The 20374-nt window shown below is 39.6% G+C and overlaps 1 protein-coding gene across 1 annotated transcript; it reads right to left on the reverse strand.

Moving 5' to 3' along the window:
- Positions 1 to 221: 221 nt before the first annotated feature.
- DPM1 (dolichyl-phosphate mannosyltransferase subunit 1, catalytic) lies at positions 222 to 20366 on the reverse strand. Its single transcript, XM_067708461.1, has 9 exons — positions 20161 to 20366; positions 17113 to 17212; positions 11629 to 11662; positions 9452 to 9528; positions 9342 to 9367; positions 7427 to 7522; positions 4038 to 4106; positions 1477 to 1591; positions 222 to 574 (listed from the first exon to the last, which is right to left on the reverse strand). Exons 1-9 carry the CDS (start codon positions 20319 to 20321, stop codon positions 470 to 472), a joined length of 783 nt encoding a protein of 260 aa, XP_067564562.1. The 5' UTR covers positions 20322 to 20366; the 3' UTR covers positions 222 to 469.
- Positions 20367 to 20374: the final 8 nt, after the last annotated feature.

Genomic DNA, 20374 nt, shown 5'->3' on the forward strand with positions numbered 1-20374 from the left:
CTCCGGACGCGCAGGCTCAGCGGCCATGGCTCACGGGCCCAGCCGCTCCGCGGCGTGTGGGATCTTCCCGGACCGGGGCACGAACCTGCATCCCCCGCATCGGCAGGCGGACTCTCAACCACTGCGCCACCAGGGAAGCCCCTGAATACAGTTTTTATAAAGAATATTTCAAAATCTTCCCCATGTAAGAAATCCTGCATTTGCATACGCTAATGAAAGCATTTTTATGCAAAAATTTCATATACATTTATTTATAGGTCTTAGTACAGCAAAATGTAAACGAAAATTGAGAACGCTGCTCATTTTTCTAATTTGACATATAAAATGGAGTTTCTCAGGAAAAAAGATTTGCATGAAATTTACCTTACCTTATGATTTATGTTCTAAGAGTACATTTTATAAAAATCAGCAACCAGGCTTCTTTTATGTTTAAATTGAACATGATTAAGTACAAATGAATAACTTTCTTTTATGTAGTAGCAAAGAGGGTCAATAGTCCTTTCAAGAAAGAGACTATTTCATTTCCTCCCAACTTGGATTCACCATAAACACGATCCACAAATGATATTGGAACCTAGTTAAAAAAAAATATGTTAAGTGAGTCTTCAAAAATATTAGAAAGGAAGCATAGCAGGCATACAACAATTACTCATACAACAGAAACAAGATTAGTCCGCTGATAGCAAGTCCTTCAAGGTAAATCCGAATTATGGGATTCTTACAGCAACTGTGTGCACCTCCAAGTCTTCAAAATTAAACATTGCATTTTACTATCTAAAAATAGGTCATCCAGCCAAAGCTACAAGTGTTTTGAAAAGCATTGATCCTGAATATTAAGTTGGTTTACTCAAGCTTCCAAGAAAAATTATATGCCCGAAGTAAAATGGCCTTTCACCTAATTTTTTTCAGTAGTCCATCAAATTTAGCTGTCACTGTTTTAGCACTAAGTTAACAATCTTATAACTTCCACAACAGTAGTAACATTCTAGTTAGCTATTTTCTTGCTCTGAATAAGAATATTATTGTTAAACAAGGAGAGTGTTCCCTAAGAACTTACTAGCCGGCTGGAAATATTACAAATCCCCTCTGCTCCCCCAATTCTTGCCCTTTTCATTTACTCATAGGCAACGGGCAAAAGGGATTCACCACTCATTTTTAAGTAGGGTGGCTGATGGCTGAGACAAGGGGAAAAGCAGCAGACTCATCCCATAATGCTGAGTGGTCAGAAGAAAGGGAAAGGAGAAAGAAGATACCGGTAACTTTTATTTATTTAAAAGGGAATGCTGCCTTCTGTTATGCTTTAAATCTTGGTAAGTCAAATATATTAATTTTAAAGAAATGTGAATTTTCACCCTTTTGCATGGACACCTGGAAGCCTTCCACATTTTTTTAGTAGTTTATGAAAATTAACCTTTTTATGATAAAGAGTATAACCCTATTGTTTCTTTATGAGGAGTATAACACTATTTACCATACCTCGCCAACAGTATAATTCAGCTGTCTCGCCCGAACAATCATCTCCATCTGGAAGACGTAGCCTTTAGAAACACATTTTTCTATTAATTTCTGTAAAACTTCTTTTCGGTATAACCTGTAAGAAATTAAAATGTATATGAACACCTGGATACATATACATGCCTACATGTATCCTGACCTTACAAAAAGTTCACTGGTATTTATAAAACCTTAAACTTTCACCAGCCATTTGTATATAGAAAAGTTCTCACAGTTGATGATTATGATACATTTGTCCTGAACTGGAAAGGCCATAAAAATATTTGGTAAATAATTTGGGACGATTTTGAAAATGAATTCTTAGTATCTTTTAGAGAATTATCTTCCTATCACACTATCAGAAATTATAAAAATATGGTGATAAAGTGAATCATGTGGAGCAGAACCCCCCCATCGTTTGTAGTTTTTATTTTCTTAATTTATTTGTAAAGCTGAAAGGGGAGAAACGGTTTCAAATACTGGAACAACAGAGTTGACAGATGATGAAGCAACAATATAAACTAGGTAACAAGAAATAAGTAGTTAACAGACATTTCCTCATAAATGTCTATGAAGTTCCTATTTCCTGAGATCTAAATAAATTCCTGAGATAAACTAAGTCCCTCTAGGATGAGCTTGGTTAAGCTAGGTTAAGACAGGAAGTAGGGATCACAGGATGAGGCAATCCTGGTGGGAATCAGATATCAACAACTGAGGTCACAGTTAGACACTTAAACTGGGCGAATGCACACCCTAACTTTAGATGGACTGCAGGCCAAAGGCAGAGCTCATCAGATTTACAAAGAAAGACAGGAGCTGGGAAGTCCTATGGGTGAACTCAGTCACGTTCTTCAGGAGCTCCCTATTTTCAGAGTCACTGAGGTTAAAAAACAAAAAAAACCCTGAGCCTCAGTGAGTAGAAAGGCAGCAATTTCTACCTCTTTCTTCTTGCTGTTTTTGTTTCTGAGAAAGCTAGGTGAGGCAGTAACTTCGTTCTCTTGGTAGTTAAAGCCACCTGGATCTATAATGCCAGAGGGCTTTATACCTGGAACTCACATATTTTCTCAGGCTTCCTTTCAGGTTACCCCACCTTTTGGTTTTTCAAGCTTTTAGGTGGCTATCAGGCTAAAGCACAGTCCTTAGAGGAACCTGAGGGGGATTAGTGGTAGGCACTCCTTTACCCACACAGTCTCCATCAGAACTCAAAAGAGTAAGTCTGGAATAAATGTGAAGAAAGGAGATTCTGATGGTAGTAATATTCATTCAATAACAAATGTTTATTGAGGAACCTACTGTGTTTCAGGCACCTTTTCATGTTTTGGGATTTTAGCAGTAGAAACTAAAGATATATGTCAAATGATGTTAAGTAGGGGAGGGAGGTCTGGGATTATGGGAAGAACTATGATGGTGGGATAATGGAATAACGTTTCAGCAGTACCTTTAAAACTAGGATTAGGCTACGAATTCTTTCCCTGTAAGAGTCACTTTATTCCCGTAAGAGTCACTTTGTAAGATTTATTTCTCTTCATTGCCACCCCTGCCTCCTCCACCACAATATCTTTTTTTTTTTTTTAATTACAATCTTTTTTTTCCCTCTGGAAATCAGAGATCTTTATAACACATTATTCATTTGCCTCGAAGTGTAGAACTGAAGAGATGTATTTATGGGGTCCCTATCTATCTTTTATACACCAAATTGTGCTTTCAAAATAATTTACATTTTAATTCTAGAGAGGTTTCATTTTCATTATCTGACCTCTAATTTGCGATGGCTCCTCTCTTCACTTTTGACTGTCTTACTATCTCTGAACTGCTATCCAACAGACTTGCAGCTGCACTAGTGGTACTAGTTAACCTTCAACAACCAGCTCCTAAATTTGTGTGTTTGTGTGTTCTAATGAAGTATGGAAGAATCAACATTATTTAATGGATAGAAGCAAATGCCAAGTAATAGAAAGTATTAACCAATGCATGGGTCTCAGCCTTAAAGCAGATGAACAGAAATTTTATAGTTTCAGAGATAATACACACACCCCCAGAAACAAACAAAAATAAAAAAACCCCAAGGACCTAGCAGGAGGCTTCGCTCCATTTAAACAAGAATTTTTTTTTAATAAAAAACATGGAGAATAAGGAAACTGAAAAAGCTCTATATAAATATTAAAGATTTTAAACTTTTCTGTGGACAATGCTATAAGCTGCAGAAAATTACTGGAAGAGGCACTGTTTTTGAAGCCCATCTCAGTAATATCCTGAATGAGCAGTCCATGGTCACCTCAAGCCCCTCAAGGGCTGAGCAGCGATACTACTGTTAACAAGCACACGAACCTGTCATCCATACTCTTTAAAAAGTACAATATTTTCCCTTAAGATGCTTACGCTTCATTAGCAGCTTCTAACCAACTTCAGTCTGTCTTTTTTAGCGTTCCAGAACAAAAATGGGATAGAAACGAAAAGTATTTCTTTAAGTCATTATAAAGCAAGAAATTTAGGCAAGAAATTGTAAATAGTAGAATACACACAATCACAGGTTTTCACTGTACCTGAAACTTCCTGTTAAATCAGACGCTCCTGGTCTCAGCAAGATCTGAGTTATAAAATTGGCCCCACGGCTGCCAAATAAAAGATTTTCTTTATAAAGTACAATTTCTAAACAAAAGAAATACACCCAAGTGTAGAGTGCTAAAAATGCTACACTGACTTCATAAATGCAACACTATTTCACAAAAATGTTAATTCTATGGAACAAACAGAAATCAGTGAAAGGAGATCTGGTAGTTCTCATTTTTCAGAAAATAGAGATTTTTATTCTTGGAATGTGACATGTAGAGGCGACCATAAAACACTCATTCTTCCAAACTCTAGGTGAGAATGGTAATAGATTTTTTAACTCAACTCGCATATTTGCCAACAGTCATGATTTAGAATTACAAACATCTGTCAAGACAGCAAAAGTGATCTATCAGGGATCTGGAGTTTCTTTTTCAGATTCAGATCACCAAGTGATGGCAGTTTCCAACTGGGTAATAGGTCAGTTTGCATTAAAATGGCTTTTTAAAAAATTTTTTTAAAAAGGTGTGCAGGTGGGAGAAGGTTTTGGTTTTTGGCAATCTCTGGAAATTGACCAAAAGTTCCATTCTGAGACTTTCTTAGTCTGCTTCTATAACAAAATACCGTAGACTGGGTGGCTTAAACAACAGATATTCAATTCTCACAGTTCTGGAGGCTGAAAAGTGCAAGATCAAGGTGCTGTAGACTTGGTTCCTGGTGAGGATCCTGTTCCTAGCCTACACATGGTACCTTCTTGCTGTGTGCTCAAGTGGAGGGGGGCAGAGGGGCTGAGGGTGGGGGTAGGAGGAGAAAGGCCAAGCTTTCTTGGTTTCTTCTTGAAAGGGCACTAATCCCACCAAAAGTGCCCCACACTCAGGACCTCATCTAAACCTAATTACCTCCTCAAAACCCCACTTCCAAATACCAACATTCCCTGCATAAGGTACTTTAACACATGAATTCTAGCAGAAACATTCAGTCCATAACAATGACTTTAGGATCTGTGCTTCAAACACAACTAGGTATCAATCAACTATAATCTATTACTGACTAATAGCTATTATTAACATTTCAAAAAGATGTGAAGTACACTTGGAAAAAATGACTTTGGTACTGCAGCTATATTTTAGTGGGCTCAGATTATTTTAGAGTGTTCAGATTCAGAAAAAAGGTGTTTTTTTTTTTTTTGGCGGGGGTGTGGAGGGCAGCAGGGGAAGCAGCCTGGAGAAAACAGTTTCTCTGCAAAGCCAGGGTAACCATCAAGGGAATCCTTAGGAGTGTTTCTTTCTTCCTTCCTTCCTTCTCCTTCCCCACTTCCTTCCTTCTTCTCCTTCCCCTCCCTCCCTTCCTCCCCCGACCCCCTCGTGCCCCACAGCACGTGGGATCTTAATTCCCAGACCAGGGATTAAACCCAAGACCCCTGCATTGGAAGTGCGGAGTCTTGACCACTAGACTGCCAGGGAAGTCCCAGGAGTGTCTATTTCATATAAATAACATGGTTAGGGATATAGCTGGCATAATGGCTAACAGAAACATTTTCCTTCAAATAGCTACAAAAAAATTCCAGGACATGGTTTACCCACCAAAATGGGTGTAATCAAAGGAATGTGAGTGTATATGTATTTATGTGTATGTGTGCGTGTCTGTATGTATATATTTGTACATCTATTTAAGGTAATGCATTTTAAAATTGGGGTCTTTTAATTAAAATGCAGCAAGCGTCAGACAGACTTGGGTTCAATTCTGGTTCTGGACCATACAAATGAGACCTTGAGCAAGTGATACAGACTCTTTCTCAGGAGTTTATACTATACAGTCAGTGCAGACATTAACAACTAATGACAGATACAACTCAATACAACTAAATGATCCGACTAAACGTTGTAAATTGTCTCTGACTGGGACTCCCTGATTTTAAATAGTAGCTTTAATGAACAATTCAGAGAGGCCTGAGAGATCACTGATTTGTTGCTCTCAACCTTGGCTGCACAACAGAATCATCTGGGAGCCTGTGAAAAATACTGATGCTCTTGCACCACCTCTGGAGATCCACTCAAATGGTCTGCAGTATGTGTGTGCACAAGAAAGGGAGGACAAACAGGGAGCAGTTGTGTATAATTTTCCCCCTACATGACTTCAGTGCTCAGGAGGATTGAAAACCACTGAGTCATCCGACCCCTTCATTTCACTGAAGACTGAGGCTCTTACATGTTTGAAATACTTGCCCAAGGTTTAACAGTTAAGAGGCAAAAGTGACATTAACCTAACAGAACCTTCAATAGGAATGAAGTGGGTGATAAAAAATACTATCAGTAAGAATTTATATAATGTTGTTACACAAAAAGCAATAAGCTATATAGATCCTTTAGAGATAGAAACACATCTTCCCAACAACCTAGGTGCCATAGATTAAATATGGTCAAATATTCTTTGTGGGTCTTCCCATCAAGAGGTGGATTCTATTTCCCACCCCTTGATTATGGGCTTGCTTTGACCAAAAATTAATTTGGTGTTAGCCCCAGAGCTTAGGACTCAAGAGTCCTTGCAGCTGCAGCCTTGGTACTTTTGGGTGCTGCCCTTAGGATGCCATGTAAAGAAGCTGATCTAGCTTCCCAGGTAAGCGGCCACATGCAGGAGAACTGAGATGGCCCAGCCAACAACCAGTACCAACTGCCAAACATATGAATAAGGCCATCTTGGAGCCTCCAGCTGAAGGAAACTGCATGAGTGAGCCCAGGTGAAGTCAGCAGAGGAACCAGTAGCCAAACCACAGAATTGTGAGAAACAATAAATTGTTGCTGTAAGTCACTCAGTTTTGGGATGGTTTGTTACACTGTAATAGAAAACTGAAACAGTTTGTTTTATTTCCATCTTATCATGAGGAAAGTAAGCCTAGAAAAGGTAAAATATGCAAGGGGACACAAGTAATTAAAAGACACAATCAGGACTTTAACCCAGGTCTGCCTCCAAAGCCTCACTACTTTATGCTGCTTAGTAAAAGCTGAAATCATGAAGTGTCTTAAATTATTGAAAAATATATATGGAAAAAATTACATATTTAGTCCAAAAATATAGATGAATAGTTCACTTAAATCAAAGCTGAAGGTCCAGCAGAACAAACTGTGCTGAATTAGACCATTTCTACGAAAGGTTCAAAGGTTTATGCAAATTTTTCCCAAGTGAAAACCATCCAAAATACAATACTCCAACACAGGAAAAACTGTGGGTAAGAAGCTATCTGGGAATACTTTCTGGAAGTTACAATCTGATCCCACAAACTCCAAGGCAGCATGGTAATTTAATCCAAATACCTGTTAAAAACGTATTTCTAGTAGTTACACTAAAAAAAAAATAGAGAAATCATGAGCACATACATATATACCTGATTATTTTCCTTTTCAAATCCCAGCCATATACACCTCCATTTCCTTTGTAGCGAGTTCCAGAGACAATGTCAAAATTACCCTCCTTTTGCTTCCTGCAGAAAAAAATAAATTAGCTGGCAATTAGAAAAAGCTGTTGAGCTTTCAACAGAATTGCTAAAGCAAAGCTTATGAGTATTTTTAATTCTAACAGATATCACCAGAAATTACTTTCCAAAAAGGCTGTAGTAACTCATACTTCCTCCAGCAATATCCATGTTCATCTTCTATCATCTTATTGGTGCTGGATGTATTGTTCTATATGTCTTTAATTTTGAAAAACTAATAGTAACACACGGTTATTTTAATTGCATTTCCCTGACTACATCCCAGGGTGAATATCTTCTCTTAGGTTTATTAGCCATCTGGACTTCTTCTACACATGGCCTGCTTGTATCTTTCACCCATTTTCTACTCCACTGGTTCTACTGCCTTATCAGGTCAAAGGAGCTTTTGTGTATTGGTGATCTAAGCAGAGAAGGTATTTCTGAGGTGACTTTTATGCAGAGATCAAACAAGGAGTAGTTGGCCATTAAGGAGCAGTGAAAGAGCACTTCAGGCAAGGGGGAGGGGCATAAGATGAGTTCAGAATGCAAGGCAGGGGCCACATCACGAGTGGTTTGAGGGGCAAGTAAAGGAGTGTGGATTTTTCCCCATGTGTTCACAGGAACTCCTGGAAGTGTTCTAAATAGGTGAGTGACCTGATCTGATTCTGTTTTTGTGTATTTAGCTTACATTCAGAACAGCTTCCAAATTCTTATTCTGAGAGGTGTCATGGTCTCTTGGGTTTTCTAAAAATATAGTTACATTACCTGCAAATAAATGTAATTTTGTATCCTTTACCAATATATGCTAAACTCTTATGTTACAACATTACTTAAAATCTCCATGTTTAATGATAGGTGGTACGCCTATAATCATTGATGAGTTTATTGGAAATGACTCAACATTTTACCATTTAATAAGACCTTTGTGGGGAAATTCCTTGGTGGTCCAGTGCTTAGGACTCTGCTGAGGGCCTGGACTAAAACCCTGGTCGGGAAACTAAGATCCTGCAAGCCACGCAGTGTGGCCAAAAAAAACCAAAACCAAAAACAAAAAGTAAGACCTTTGTGTTAGGACCAGGTTGTCTTCAGTATGTTTTCCTTCAGTATGGTTTCCTTCTATTTCTACATTAAAATTTTAATTAGCAATGGCTAGTGAATTTTACCAAATACGCTTTACCATCTATAGACTTAATCACGCTTCTTTTCTTTTCTTTTTAAAAAATATTTATTTATTTATTTGGCTGTGCCAGGTCCTAGTTGCAGCACACAGGCTCCTTAGTTGCGGCCAGCAGGCTCCTTAGTTGTGGCATGCAAACGCTAAGTTGCAGCATGCATGTGGGATCTAGTTCCCTGACCAGGGATCCAACCTGGGCCCCCTGTATTGGGAGTGTGAGGTCTTAGCCACTGGACCACCAGGGAAGTCCCCAGTCATGCTGCTTTCTTTGTTAATGTGATAAATGAATTTTTTTGACCGATTCCTGATTTTGGCATTCCTGGAATAAACCCCAGGTATTCACAGTGTTCTACTCTTACGATGCAGGGCTTAATTCCATTTAACAGGGAAGCTGCTTTTCATATTTTTCTGTAGTCTGTAAGAATTAGGTAACAAAGGAATTATCTGTTGATTACTCCTCTCAGGGCTCCTAAAAGATATCATTTAGTCACATAACTAAATATTTACATGTCTCAAAGCTATACCTTGGGTTCATTTTTGATAGCAAACTTAAAATAGCATGAGTATTTTTAATGAATGAAAAATGAAAATAAGTACAAAATCAATATAAGGTAAATGATTTGAATAATTCTTTCAAATATTAGAAATACCTACCTAATGAATTCAGGAATAAATTTTGGCTGAAATTTAGAAAGAATAAAGAGTAGGTCAGTAAAACAGGCTAAGACTATCATAAATAGCCTCTAAAGAAATATACCACTCACATGGTGTGAGAGATCAGCATCCATGATGACTACGTAGTTTCCTGTGGCATGTTTCACCCCATGAATATATGCAGTTCCTAAAAATGAAAATATTTATATCCATTAAAGGAAATCACCAGAAATGCTCAGGTATATATCTGAACAGGGAAGAAATTGCTAAGCACCTCTGAAAAGCATACATTAGTCCTCTAACATCCTATTTGTTATTCTCCATCAAAAACATCTCTCAGGCTTCCCTGGTGGCGCAGTGGTTGAGAATCTGCCTGCTAATGCAGGGGACACAGGTTCGAGCCCTGGTCTGGGAAGATCCCACATGCCGCGGAGCAACTAAGCCCGTGAGCCACAACTACTGAGACTGTGTGTCTGGAGCCTGTGCTCCGCAACAAGAGAGGCCGCGATAGTGAAAGGCTCGCGCACCGCGATGAAGAGTGGCCCCCGCTTGCCACAACTAGAGAAAGCCCTCGCACAGAAATGAAGACCCAACACAACCAAAAATAAATAAATAAATAAATAAAAGGGCCAAGCATTTGAAGCCCTTAAAAAAAACAAAACTCTCAATTTCATTCTTTCGTCTCCAATTTCACTTTAGTCCCCGGCACCATCTTCTGATGCGTGGATCCCTACCTAACCAGTCTCTCTGCTTCTGCTCAGCCCATCACCCCTGTCCCACAAAAGCTACGCAGTGAGTGTATTCTACACTGGAAGCCTGGTACACTAGAGCCCTGTATCTGGGGCCAAAGGTGCAACTAGCAATTACTTAGCCACCCTCATGCTTAAATATTCCTCGGGGACTTGGCAGGTAAGGGTGACTGGTCAGGAACAGGATGTGGGAATTCCTGCATTCTCTAGCCCCAAATCACTACAGTATCTTATTAGAAAGGCAGAACTCTTCTGACTTCTTTTGTTAAGAAGTGATTATCCAGGGACTTCCCTGGTGGCACAGTGGTTAAGACTCCACGCTCCCAACACATGGGGCCGAGGTACGATTCCTGGTCAGGGAACTAGATACCACACGCATGCCACAACGAAGGAGCCTGCAAACCGCAACTAAGGAGCTGGTGAGCCACAACTAAGGAGCCCACCTGCTGCAACCAAGAGCCAACCAGATTAATTAATTAATTAATTTTTAAAAAACATGACTACCCACAGCTTTTTGGATTTCCACTGACGGGTTAGTAATTCTTGGTGGCTTTCATGGCAGTTTCAAAATTATTTCAATCCCAAAGAACCTTCTGGATTCAGATATTCAGAACATTTGATCATGCCATGAAACTGAGGGTCTTTAGGACAGCAGATACTCAATTTTCAAGAACTGTGCTTCCTCCATGCTCCCCCAATTTTTCAGTAAAATTATACCACTTTTCAACATAAAGCAGCTGTGACCAACAATAGAAATAAAGGCATTCAAGATTTTCATCTTAGAATGACTGACCTCATCTGAGCTTTTCTATAACCCCTTACATTTTAAAGCTGGAAAAGCTTCCTTTTAAAAAAATAAACACCTTTTAAAAACTTGTAACTTCAAGAACTGTTCAAAAGACTTACAGCTAAGGCAGTGTGCTGGTCTAAATGTTTGCCCTTAGATCCCTTCTCTGTTCTTTGCAGGGTACTATATTTGTTTTCTTGTCAACTGGTTTCCAAGCAGCTTTGGGAGGCACAGGAATAAGGAAGATCTCAAGGAGAAGGGGAAAAGTCCAAGTGTCCTCCCCTTTACTCTGCCTCCCAGCATGGACCAGATTCCATCCATGGCTCCCACTTCTGCCAAGCATCCCTGACTCCACCATTCTAGCTCCTCTGGGCAGCCCGGGTTCCCCGCTCTAAAAACACCATCTCCTCCATTGTTGCTCCAGCCCAGGAGCAGTAGTGAGCTCCAGCTGCTACTAATCTCTGAGTAGCCCCACTGTTCCATTTGGCTTCTCAGCAATTCCTTCACCTGTGTAACCAGATTCTCTGTGTTAAATTCCCTATATTGAAAGAATTACAGTGGTTTCTGTTTTCCTAAGTGGGCTTTGCCTCATACAGGCAATTCAAGTTAAACCATCTGAATATCATTAAGATCATTAAAAACCATCACAGGAGGTGACTGTATTTTGGCCCTGTTCCAAACTGGGGAAATACACACTGGATAATCTTACCAAGGCAAGGAGCAGGCATGAGGGGTGAGAGGTTCTACTTACCTAGTCCCAACTTTTGCTCCCGTGGTCTTAGAAGCTGTAAGAATAAGAAATGGCATTTTAACACAAATAATAGAAAATCTGACTAATAAAAACTCTTTTTTAATAAGTGCTCACTCATTTTAACAGAAATACAGCTGCATTTATTAGACCTTAAAGCAGAATATGCTTAACATTTTTTGCCAAAGTAAAAAAAGCATTTAGTAACAAATCAAATAATTTAATAGCTTTCAAGGAAAAGTAACATTCTTTCACCCAAACCCCACAGACCAAATCTTAAACTCCGCCCCCTGCCACACCCCAGAGCTATCCACCAAAAAAACATTTTTTTATGTCTATTACTTGATTTATCATTTTAAGCAATATCTATTGATTCCTTCCTAGGAAAACTGAGTATTTAACTCACTTATTCTATACCTTTTTGGAATATTTGATAGCCATGCTTGTTTTCTCAATTCCCTTTGTGATTTTAAATGTTGATACTCCATCCACTTATCTTGACTCTATGCTTGGATGACCTCATCTTATTCTCTATTGGTCCAATGACATGATTTCAGGTTATATTCCTAAGATTAAATTCTTTCTCCTTACAGTTTGTCAATTAGTCTTTCTACACTTCTTGCTCCATATATAAACACTGACTTAGTTGTTATTTCCCTTTTTCTCTAAATTTCTGGAAAAGTAGAACGCCAAGGTTTTAGCGCTAAGTTTCTGAGGCAGGGGGCTCAAGTAGACTAACTACTGAGCATTTCTTATCCTCCTCCCTCCCCCGCCCCCCGGCACTTGCCAGTGGGTAAGCAGGTTGCCTCAGACTGCAATCTCCAAAGTATTTGCAGTTTAATTTAAACAGGATAGATTTTCTCTTTTTTTTAAAAACTACACGCAAGCTGCTATAGGTCTAGGGGAGGAACAAAGATGATAAAATACATTCCTACCCCATGAGTTTTTATATAGAGGAGAACTAGACATTCAATCAATCATCTATAATAATTACTATTCACTGAACAAAATCAAACCAGACATGTCAGGTTTTATTTGATTTTGTGCTTGACTGTTACTGACAAAATACTGACCTCATCTGGTATTTGCCCTGAAAAAGCAAATCCTTTAAAGTTCATCTTAGATTTTCTATAACCGTATGTTTTAGCTAAAAATCTTTTTTTCAAACAAAGGATAATTTTGTTATTTATAATTTTCAGAACGTTCAAAAGTTTATATAAAATACAAACCACGTTACATAGATAGGGTACCATGGAGCAGTTAAAAGAATGAGGTAATCTGGTGACAAAAGACGACCAAGGTATAATTAAAGAGTAACAGAGGGCTTCCCTGGTGGCGCAGTGGTTGAGAGTCCGCCTGCCGATGCAGGTGACATGGGTTCGTGCCCCGGTCCGGGAAGATCCCACATGCCGCGGAGCAGCTAGGCCCATGAGCCATGGCCGCTGAGCCTGCGCGTCTGGAGCCTGTGCTCCGCAACGGGAGAGGCCACAACAGTGAGAGGCCCGCGTACCGCAAAAAAAAAAACAAAAACAAAAGAGTAACAGAATGACACAGAAAGACTGCATTTCTGTTCAAAAACAAAAACACACATGTAAAACCACATTACCTGGTTCTATAGATGTAGACACACACACACGTGCACAAAAAGGTCTGGGGTAACATACACCAAAATGTGGACCGGGGTTCTCCCCCTGGAGAAGGGACTGGGATGCAGATCAAGAAATGCTCATCAGAGGCCTATTCAGTTTTACTGGTAATATTTACATTTGACAAGAATATACTTGTTGGGCTTCCCTGGTGGCACAGTGGTTGAGGGTCCGCCTGCCGATGTGGGGGACGCGGGTTTGTGCCCCAGTCCGGGAGGATCCCACGTGCCACAGAGCGGCTGGGCCCGTGAGCCATGGCCGCTGAGCCTGTGCGTCCAGAGCCTGTGCTCCGCAACGGGAGAGGCCACAACAGTGAGAGGCCCACGTACCACAAAAAAAAAAAAAAAAAAAAAAAAAAAGAATATACTTGTTTACTTCTTATGTAATAAAAAGTTCAAATTGTTTCATCTCCTGTGCTTTACTTTCAGACTGCTAATTCCACCCCTCTCCTTTTTTTCCCTCCTCACATCAGTATGATTGCTTTTTCTTACACGAGGCAGGATGGCTTAGTAGATGACTACGGAACCCCCCTGCTAATTTGCTGTGTGACCCCGGGGCAGTATGGGCACACAGAGCTCACCTCACTCAGCCGTCATCAGAAGAAGCTGTGAATTCACAGGAAGTGTGTGTAAGGGTACAGGGCACATACCCTGAAGAATGCTTACCACAACTGCTTAGAAAATACCATACGACACTATGATTTGTTTGACAAAAAAACTTAACTTTGTAAAAATCTTTATCGTAGAAAATCTTGGTGACACTTCAGAAAACGATATCAATTTCCACTAGGATCAACACCATTTGAGTGGATCTGTTTTACTGTACTCTCGAAAACGGGTTGGGAGAAAGAATAAAAATAAATCTGCAGCTAAGAAAAGGCTAATCGTACTCTATTTTGCAATTCTTATCAGTGAGGCTCACATTTTTTTCACTTTTGACCATCTGTAGTTCTTTTTTTTTTTTGCATCGGCAGGCGGACTCTCAACCACTGCACCACCAGGGAAGCCCTGTAGTTCTTGTTTTCATGAATATTTATTTCTGTACATTTGATTAGGATACTTATCTCTTTGTCAGAGAAAATATGTTGGTATTTGGGGATGAACCAAATATTTTTAAGTAGTCAAATCTCTCAATCCTATAGTTATGCTTGACATTTAAAAAGTAATGAATGTGTGTTACACTTCATTATCAAAACAATTTTTAAAAATACTAAACTATAAATAATGACAAAATATAGATGAGTCTATCTGATCTCAAGTTGGGGGATGAAACAAGCCATGTACATCAAACATAATAGAAGCCCTCCACATCTCATATCTCCCTGCCCTGTGATCACTGTTAACAGTTCAGAATATGTGCCTCCAATTCTTCTATGGTCCCACTCCTGCCATTTATTAATTACCTATGTACCCTTGGAAAGTCACTTAACCTCTAGTCTGTTTCCTCACCTCAAGAGTTAAATTTTTTTTTCTTTAGCTTTTTTTCTAAAATATTCATTTCAGCCAGTTTGAAAGGCTAACAAAGCATCTGTGAATATTTTATCTGAGGTATTGTAAAGTGGTTCCTAATTTTTCCCCCAACTAAATATATATATGTCACCTAAAAAGCAAGCAAGTGCCCTCCCTGGCATAGCTTGTTATTGGCGCGTGCGCACGCGCACACACGTAATATTCTAGTTTAAATGACCTAAAAGTGATAAAATAATGAATGAATAGGGAATTTCCCTGGTACCACACGGAAATCATGATAGTAAATGATATTTTTTCCTCATTATTTTAAATTTTGTTGGATTGATGGGAAAAGTGGAACCCTTTGAAGACCATGTTGTTTTAGAATTTGAGATCAATTCATCAGGCATTCCTTAAGATCAATCAATCACACCTCAAGGCTGAGGTTCTTTGACAAAAGTATTCAAAACACTGTTAGGTTGATGTTCCCAGATTAAATGGAAGTGCATAATGAAAGTACTCTATACATTATGTGAATCAGTAGCCCTGGCCCAGAACTTAATAAAAACTGAGGAACTGTTGGCCAAAAATATGAACCTAGCATTATCGGAAGTCACTGCTAGAAGGATGAAAATCTCAGTTTTTATCTCCTCTGTACACTTGTACATCTGCAGACATTCAGAGAGGACTGAGGTGTGCTAGTTCTGTGAATTGCTCGTCTGTGAGATGGAAAGAACCTCTAGTACAGGATAGATTTACCATGTATATAAGAGTAACACATTTCTTTAAATGCTTCTCACCAACTAAGATCTCCTCCAACTGCATAGAAATTATTTCATTATTGGGACTAATCAAGAATATCTGGACCCAGAGCCTATTCTTTTTTTTTTTTAATTTTATTTACGTATGTATGTATGTATGTATTTATGGCTATGTTGGGTCTTCGTTTCTGTGCGAGGGCTTTCTCTAGTTGCAGCAAGTGGGGGCCACTCTTCATCGCGGTGCGTGGGCCTCTCACTATCGCGGGCTCTCTTGTTGCGGAGCACAGGCTCCAGACGAGCAGTCTCAGTAATTGTGGCTCATGGGCCTAGTTGCTCCGCGGCATGTGGGATCTTCCCAGAGGAGGGCTCGAACCTGTGTCCCCTGCATTGGCAGGCAGATTCTCAACCACTGCGCCCCCAGGGAAGCCCAAGCCTATTCTTTATGATGCTTAATTGCCATTTCTTGAAATGCAAATATCAATAAAGGTTCTCCAAGAGACTTCTTCGTTCCTTTTTATGGCTGAGTAATATTCCATTGTATATATATGTACCACATCTTCTTTATCCATTCCTCTGTTGATTGACATTTAGGTTGCTTCCAGGTCCTGGCTATTCCAAGAGACTTCTTTATTCCTATATCAATCGTTCTCTGTTGGGAAGAGGGACAATTCTGCCCACAAAGGGAGGGACACTCGATGTTATCCAGAGGTATTTTTGGTTGCCACACTGAGGAGGGGGGCTGCTGCTGCATCTCGTGGGTAGAGTCCAGGGATGATCCTAACATCCTACAACATACACGACAGTCCCTCACAGCAAAGACCTATCAGGTCCCAAGGTCAGTAGTGCTGAGATTGAGAAATTCTGGTCTATACAAATTACAAAATACCCCAAGCCTAGAATGTGTTTTCTAATTAAACCTGGATTTAATGTATACTTTTGGCCCAAGAATTAGCTGAAGTGATCTCACAAGTATGCTCCAACGTTTATAAAGCCAAAACACTGATCAAAAATAAAAATTACAAAGCTATTACAAAATGAACTCTACATCTGCCTAAGTTACTCCTGTAGAAGAACAACAGGCTTTAAGGCACAGTGGGAATATCTAAAGTTTAAGACTCAGAAAGTCAATCCAAATACTTCCACAAGACTGTTCTACAGATAAAAATAAAAATGCCAAGTTCCCTGAAAAATCATGTTTCACATGAAAACAATCAGTCACCTTTCCCAGCTACAAGCTAGCTGTAGGCAGGATTCTCTACTGACAGTATGAGAATACCTAGAGAAAGGGAGTGCTAAAGAACAAGACACATTACTAACTGCAACCTAGCTCTACCAATATTCCTTCTCATTTCAGTTTCATGCTTTAATTCTGCCCCTCAAGGAAACTGATCTGCAGAGTCAGACATAAAAACAGAGTTCATCCAAAGGCTCACTATCTTGCTGTAAACCTACCACTGACTCAACATATCAAAGACATGTAAAATCTCAAGCACAATGAAAATGCATCTAAACCCCAAGTGTGTAAGTTGCTCTTTAACTTTTTCAGTTTCTAGACAGACTGAATTTAAGCACTGTTCATCCATCATCTTTCCCCAATATAAACATAACTGATATGATAGAAAAATGACTTACAATTTTGTCTGACCCATAGATCTTCTCCAACTGTTCAGCAACATCCCTTGTTCCATCTGGGCTTCCATCATCTATGATTATAATTTCATAGTTGAAGCCACTAAAATAAAAAAAATTAAATTTTTTTAAATTTAAACTACTGCTTGGAGACAGTAGTCTCAAATGAAAAAATGATTTTAAAATCACTAATTCCTCCCCAGTATAAGTGGAAATTTATTGCCATGTTAAGCACCAAGGAAAACTTTAATTATCAAATGACATAAATGTCAAATATTTACTATGTCACCTCCCAACTACGTACGTTGCTGGAAAATGCTATACAGTCCTGATATGTTAAAATTCTCACAGAAAACATACTCTTTCGTTAAAAAAATTATAGTGATCATATATATTATATACGATAGGATATCATATAAAATTTTATACCTACTTGGGAAATGGAATTGTGGAACTTTAATATCAAGTCTTAGTTACATAAAATATTTCAAAAATATATTTGAAGATATCAAGTCAGCTGAATAGCTCTGGGTGATTATTCTTTTTAATTTAATCCATGAATAGATAAATCTGATTTAATTTCACCCTTAAAATACCCACTTGAGAATGGTGACAGTCTTTTACATCACTATTTCAAACAGTTATACCCATTATCCCACACTATCAAAACAAACAAACAAAAAAACCCAACACCCCCCAAAAACCAAAAGAGCATAGAATGACAAAAGATGTCAGTGTTTCAAAATTAACATCTTTTCGTTGTTCCCATTAACTTCATGTGACAGTTTTTATTCTAAAAACAAGCCAGCACAATACTTGGATGTACCTGTGATCACCATCATATCTCTCCCCACCTCCCTTTAAAGAAAACATTCTTTTTGTTAACTTTATTGGGAAACTTAAGGGGAAAGAAAAGGAGATACAGACAAACCCCCGAAACCCAACATTCTGCTTCCTCTGGTCCTGCTTGAAGAAACAAATGCGAGGAAATCAACCAGAAAACACATTCTATTGTTAAAAGCTTTAAAAAGTCGGCCCCAGCAAACTTGGAAGAAAGCAAAACACATCCTATCTTCTAAGAGTACATAAGATGACTTCAGTTTCCAACAGTGCATTAAATTTGGCTCGTAAAGCCAAAAAAAGTTAAGATGTTGGACTTCCCTGGTGGTCCACTGGTTAGGACTTTGCCTTCCAGTGCAGGGGGTGCAGGTTCCATTCCTGGTCAGGGAGCTAGGATCCCACATGCCTCATGGCCAAAAAAACCAAAACATGAAACAGAAGCAATATTGTAACACATTCAATAAACACTTAAAAAAAAGTTAAAATGTTAATTCTAGTTGTTGTTCTGAAAGAGATATACTTCATAAACAAATGGAGTCATTCATAAGCAAAATTACTGCCCTCTCCACTTCAAAGCACCCACACCACCTGAGGGTGAGGTAGTTAAAGGAAACAAGCTGAGCACACTTTAGATTACCTGACTGCCGTCTGAAAAGAAAATAGCTGTTTCCGTCATTAAACTTCATTTTGATTAAAAAAAATCCACCCAGAAACTACTGAAAGGTAAACTGCACTACGTAAAAAAATTAAAGAATAGAGCAAAAAATATTGTATAATCAGAAGACAAGCTTCAATAAGATCAGCTACATGACAATTTCTCTCATCTGGAAAGAGCTTGAGAAATCAAAATATAACTTAAAGAAAAAAGGGTTAAAAGCTACGGATAAAAAAACTTTGAAAAGCCGTGAATGTGAGGATAGTTATTTCATTCAAAGAATTATAATCAAAACAGCAGTATCTTTCACCAATTAACATTTCCAACAATGTAGGTTTAATAAAACTGGCTGGTTGGTGGGGCAACAGGCCCTCTCTGATGAATGTTGGAGAGTCCTAAGCCGGTACTATCTTTTTTGAGAGCAATTTATCATTAAGTATCAATCTAAGCACATCTCTGTCGACTCAGCAATTACAGCACAAAGACTTTATCCACGGTATACTAGTAAAAGTAAGAATGTGTAAGGAGCACTTCTTACATGTCAAGCACTTTTCTCAATGCTGTTAAATACGTTGTGCACAAAGTCCCTATTCTCATTTGTAAAGTTAAAGTCAAAAGAGAAAAACAGAAAAACTCTGGAAATAATCCGTGTTCATTGATATGACCCGGTTAGAAAAATTATAACACAGCCATATGATATTACCCAATTTTCACAATAATTTGCGAAGTTTGTATGTGCTGATATGGAAAGATCTTCAAAGATTTACACATGATCCCATTGGTGCAACCGTAAAACAAGTTACTTCGTACTGATACCACGATTTTCTGAAGTTTAAAAAAAACTGTATAACTCTTTCAAATTCAACTCCAAAATCTCTGTTTCTAACAATCACATCAAACATCCACCAGCGAATCTGCCCTTCTGCCCTCTCCAGAAAGGATGTCCAGCCCAGCAGCAGCTCCCTAACCCACAGAGCCCAAACCTCATGCTTACATAAGCCCTCAGCACCCGGGCGGGAGTGAGCGGCCTCACTGAGAGTCCTGGCTCCTGCCGCAGATCCTAACCACCTAGATAGAGGGAGGAGTGAGGTCAGGCTTTCGGCCTCGCAGTAATTAAAAGGGTGGCTAGGGACTTCCCTGGCGGTCCGGGGGTTAAGATTCTGAGCTCCCAACGCAGGGAACATGGGTTCGATCCCTGGTCCGGGAACTAAGATCCCACATGCTGCGGGCGCATGCCAAATATAAAATAAAACAATAAAAGCAAACAAGTAAAAGGGGGGCCAGCCCTTCTAAGAAAAAAGCGGGGTGAGGTATAAGGGAGTGTATAATAAAGGAGTGTGTCACAAAACCCAAGGGCAGAGATAAGAACCCGAGACACAGAGAGAACCCGGGAAGTATCCGCCTCCTTCCTCGTAGGGTGGCTTCCTCCCCAAGGCTTCCAGCGGGAGACAGAAGAGAAGCCAGGCAGGGGGCCGCCTCTCGCAGCCAACTGCCGACACCCAGGCCGGGAAAGCCAGCTCATCTCATTCCTCTAGGAGGGCGGCCGGGCGCGCTACCTCTCGGAGAAGCTCTTCACCAGCAGCCACACAATGAGCGGTAGGTTCTCGCGCTCGTTGTAGGTGGGCAAAAGCACCGAATACTTGTCTTGTCGCGGGGTGCGCGGCTCTGGCTCCTGCGGAGACCTAGTAGACGGTCCACTCGCTTCCCCGGAGGCCATGGCAGAGCTGCACCAGGCGCCGGAAGCGGAATGACGTCAACGCGGCGCGGGAA

The sequence above is a fragment of the Pseudorca crassidens genome, chromosome 15 (assembly GCF_039906515.1).
Source record: "Pseudorca crassidens isolate mPseCra1 chromosome 15, mPseCra1.hap1, whole genome shotgun sequence".
NCBI classification, from domain to species: Eukaryota; Metazoa; Chordata; class Mammalia; order Artiodactyla; family Delphinidae; genus Pseudorca; species Pseudorca crassidens.

Excerpts from the sequence above, each read along its gene's own strand:
- DPM1 (XM_067708461.1), bottom strand. The coding sequence starts at position 20,321 with ATGGCCTCCGGGGAAGCGAGTGGACCGTCTACTAGGTCTCCGCAGGAG. Across the intron at positions 11,663-17,112 it reads TCTATGGGTCAGACAAAATT|CTTCTAAGACCACGGGAGCA; the intron begins GTAAGTCATTTT and ends TTATTCTTACAG. Across the intron at positions 7,523-9,341 it reads TTTATTCCTGAATTCATTAG|GAAGCAAAAGGAGGGTAATT; the intron begins GTAGGTATTTCT and ends TTTTTTCTGCAG.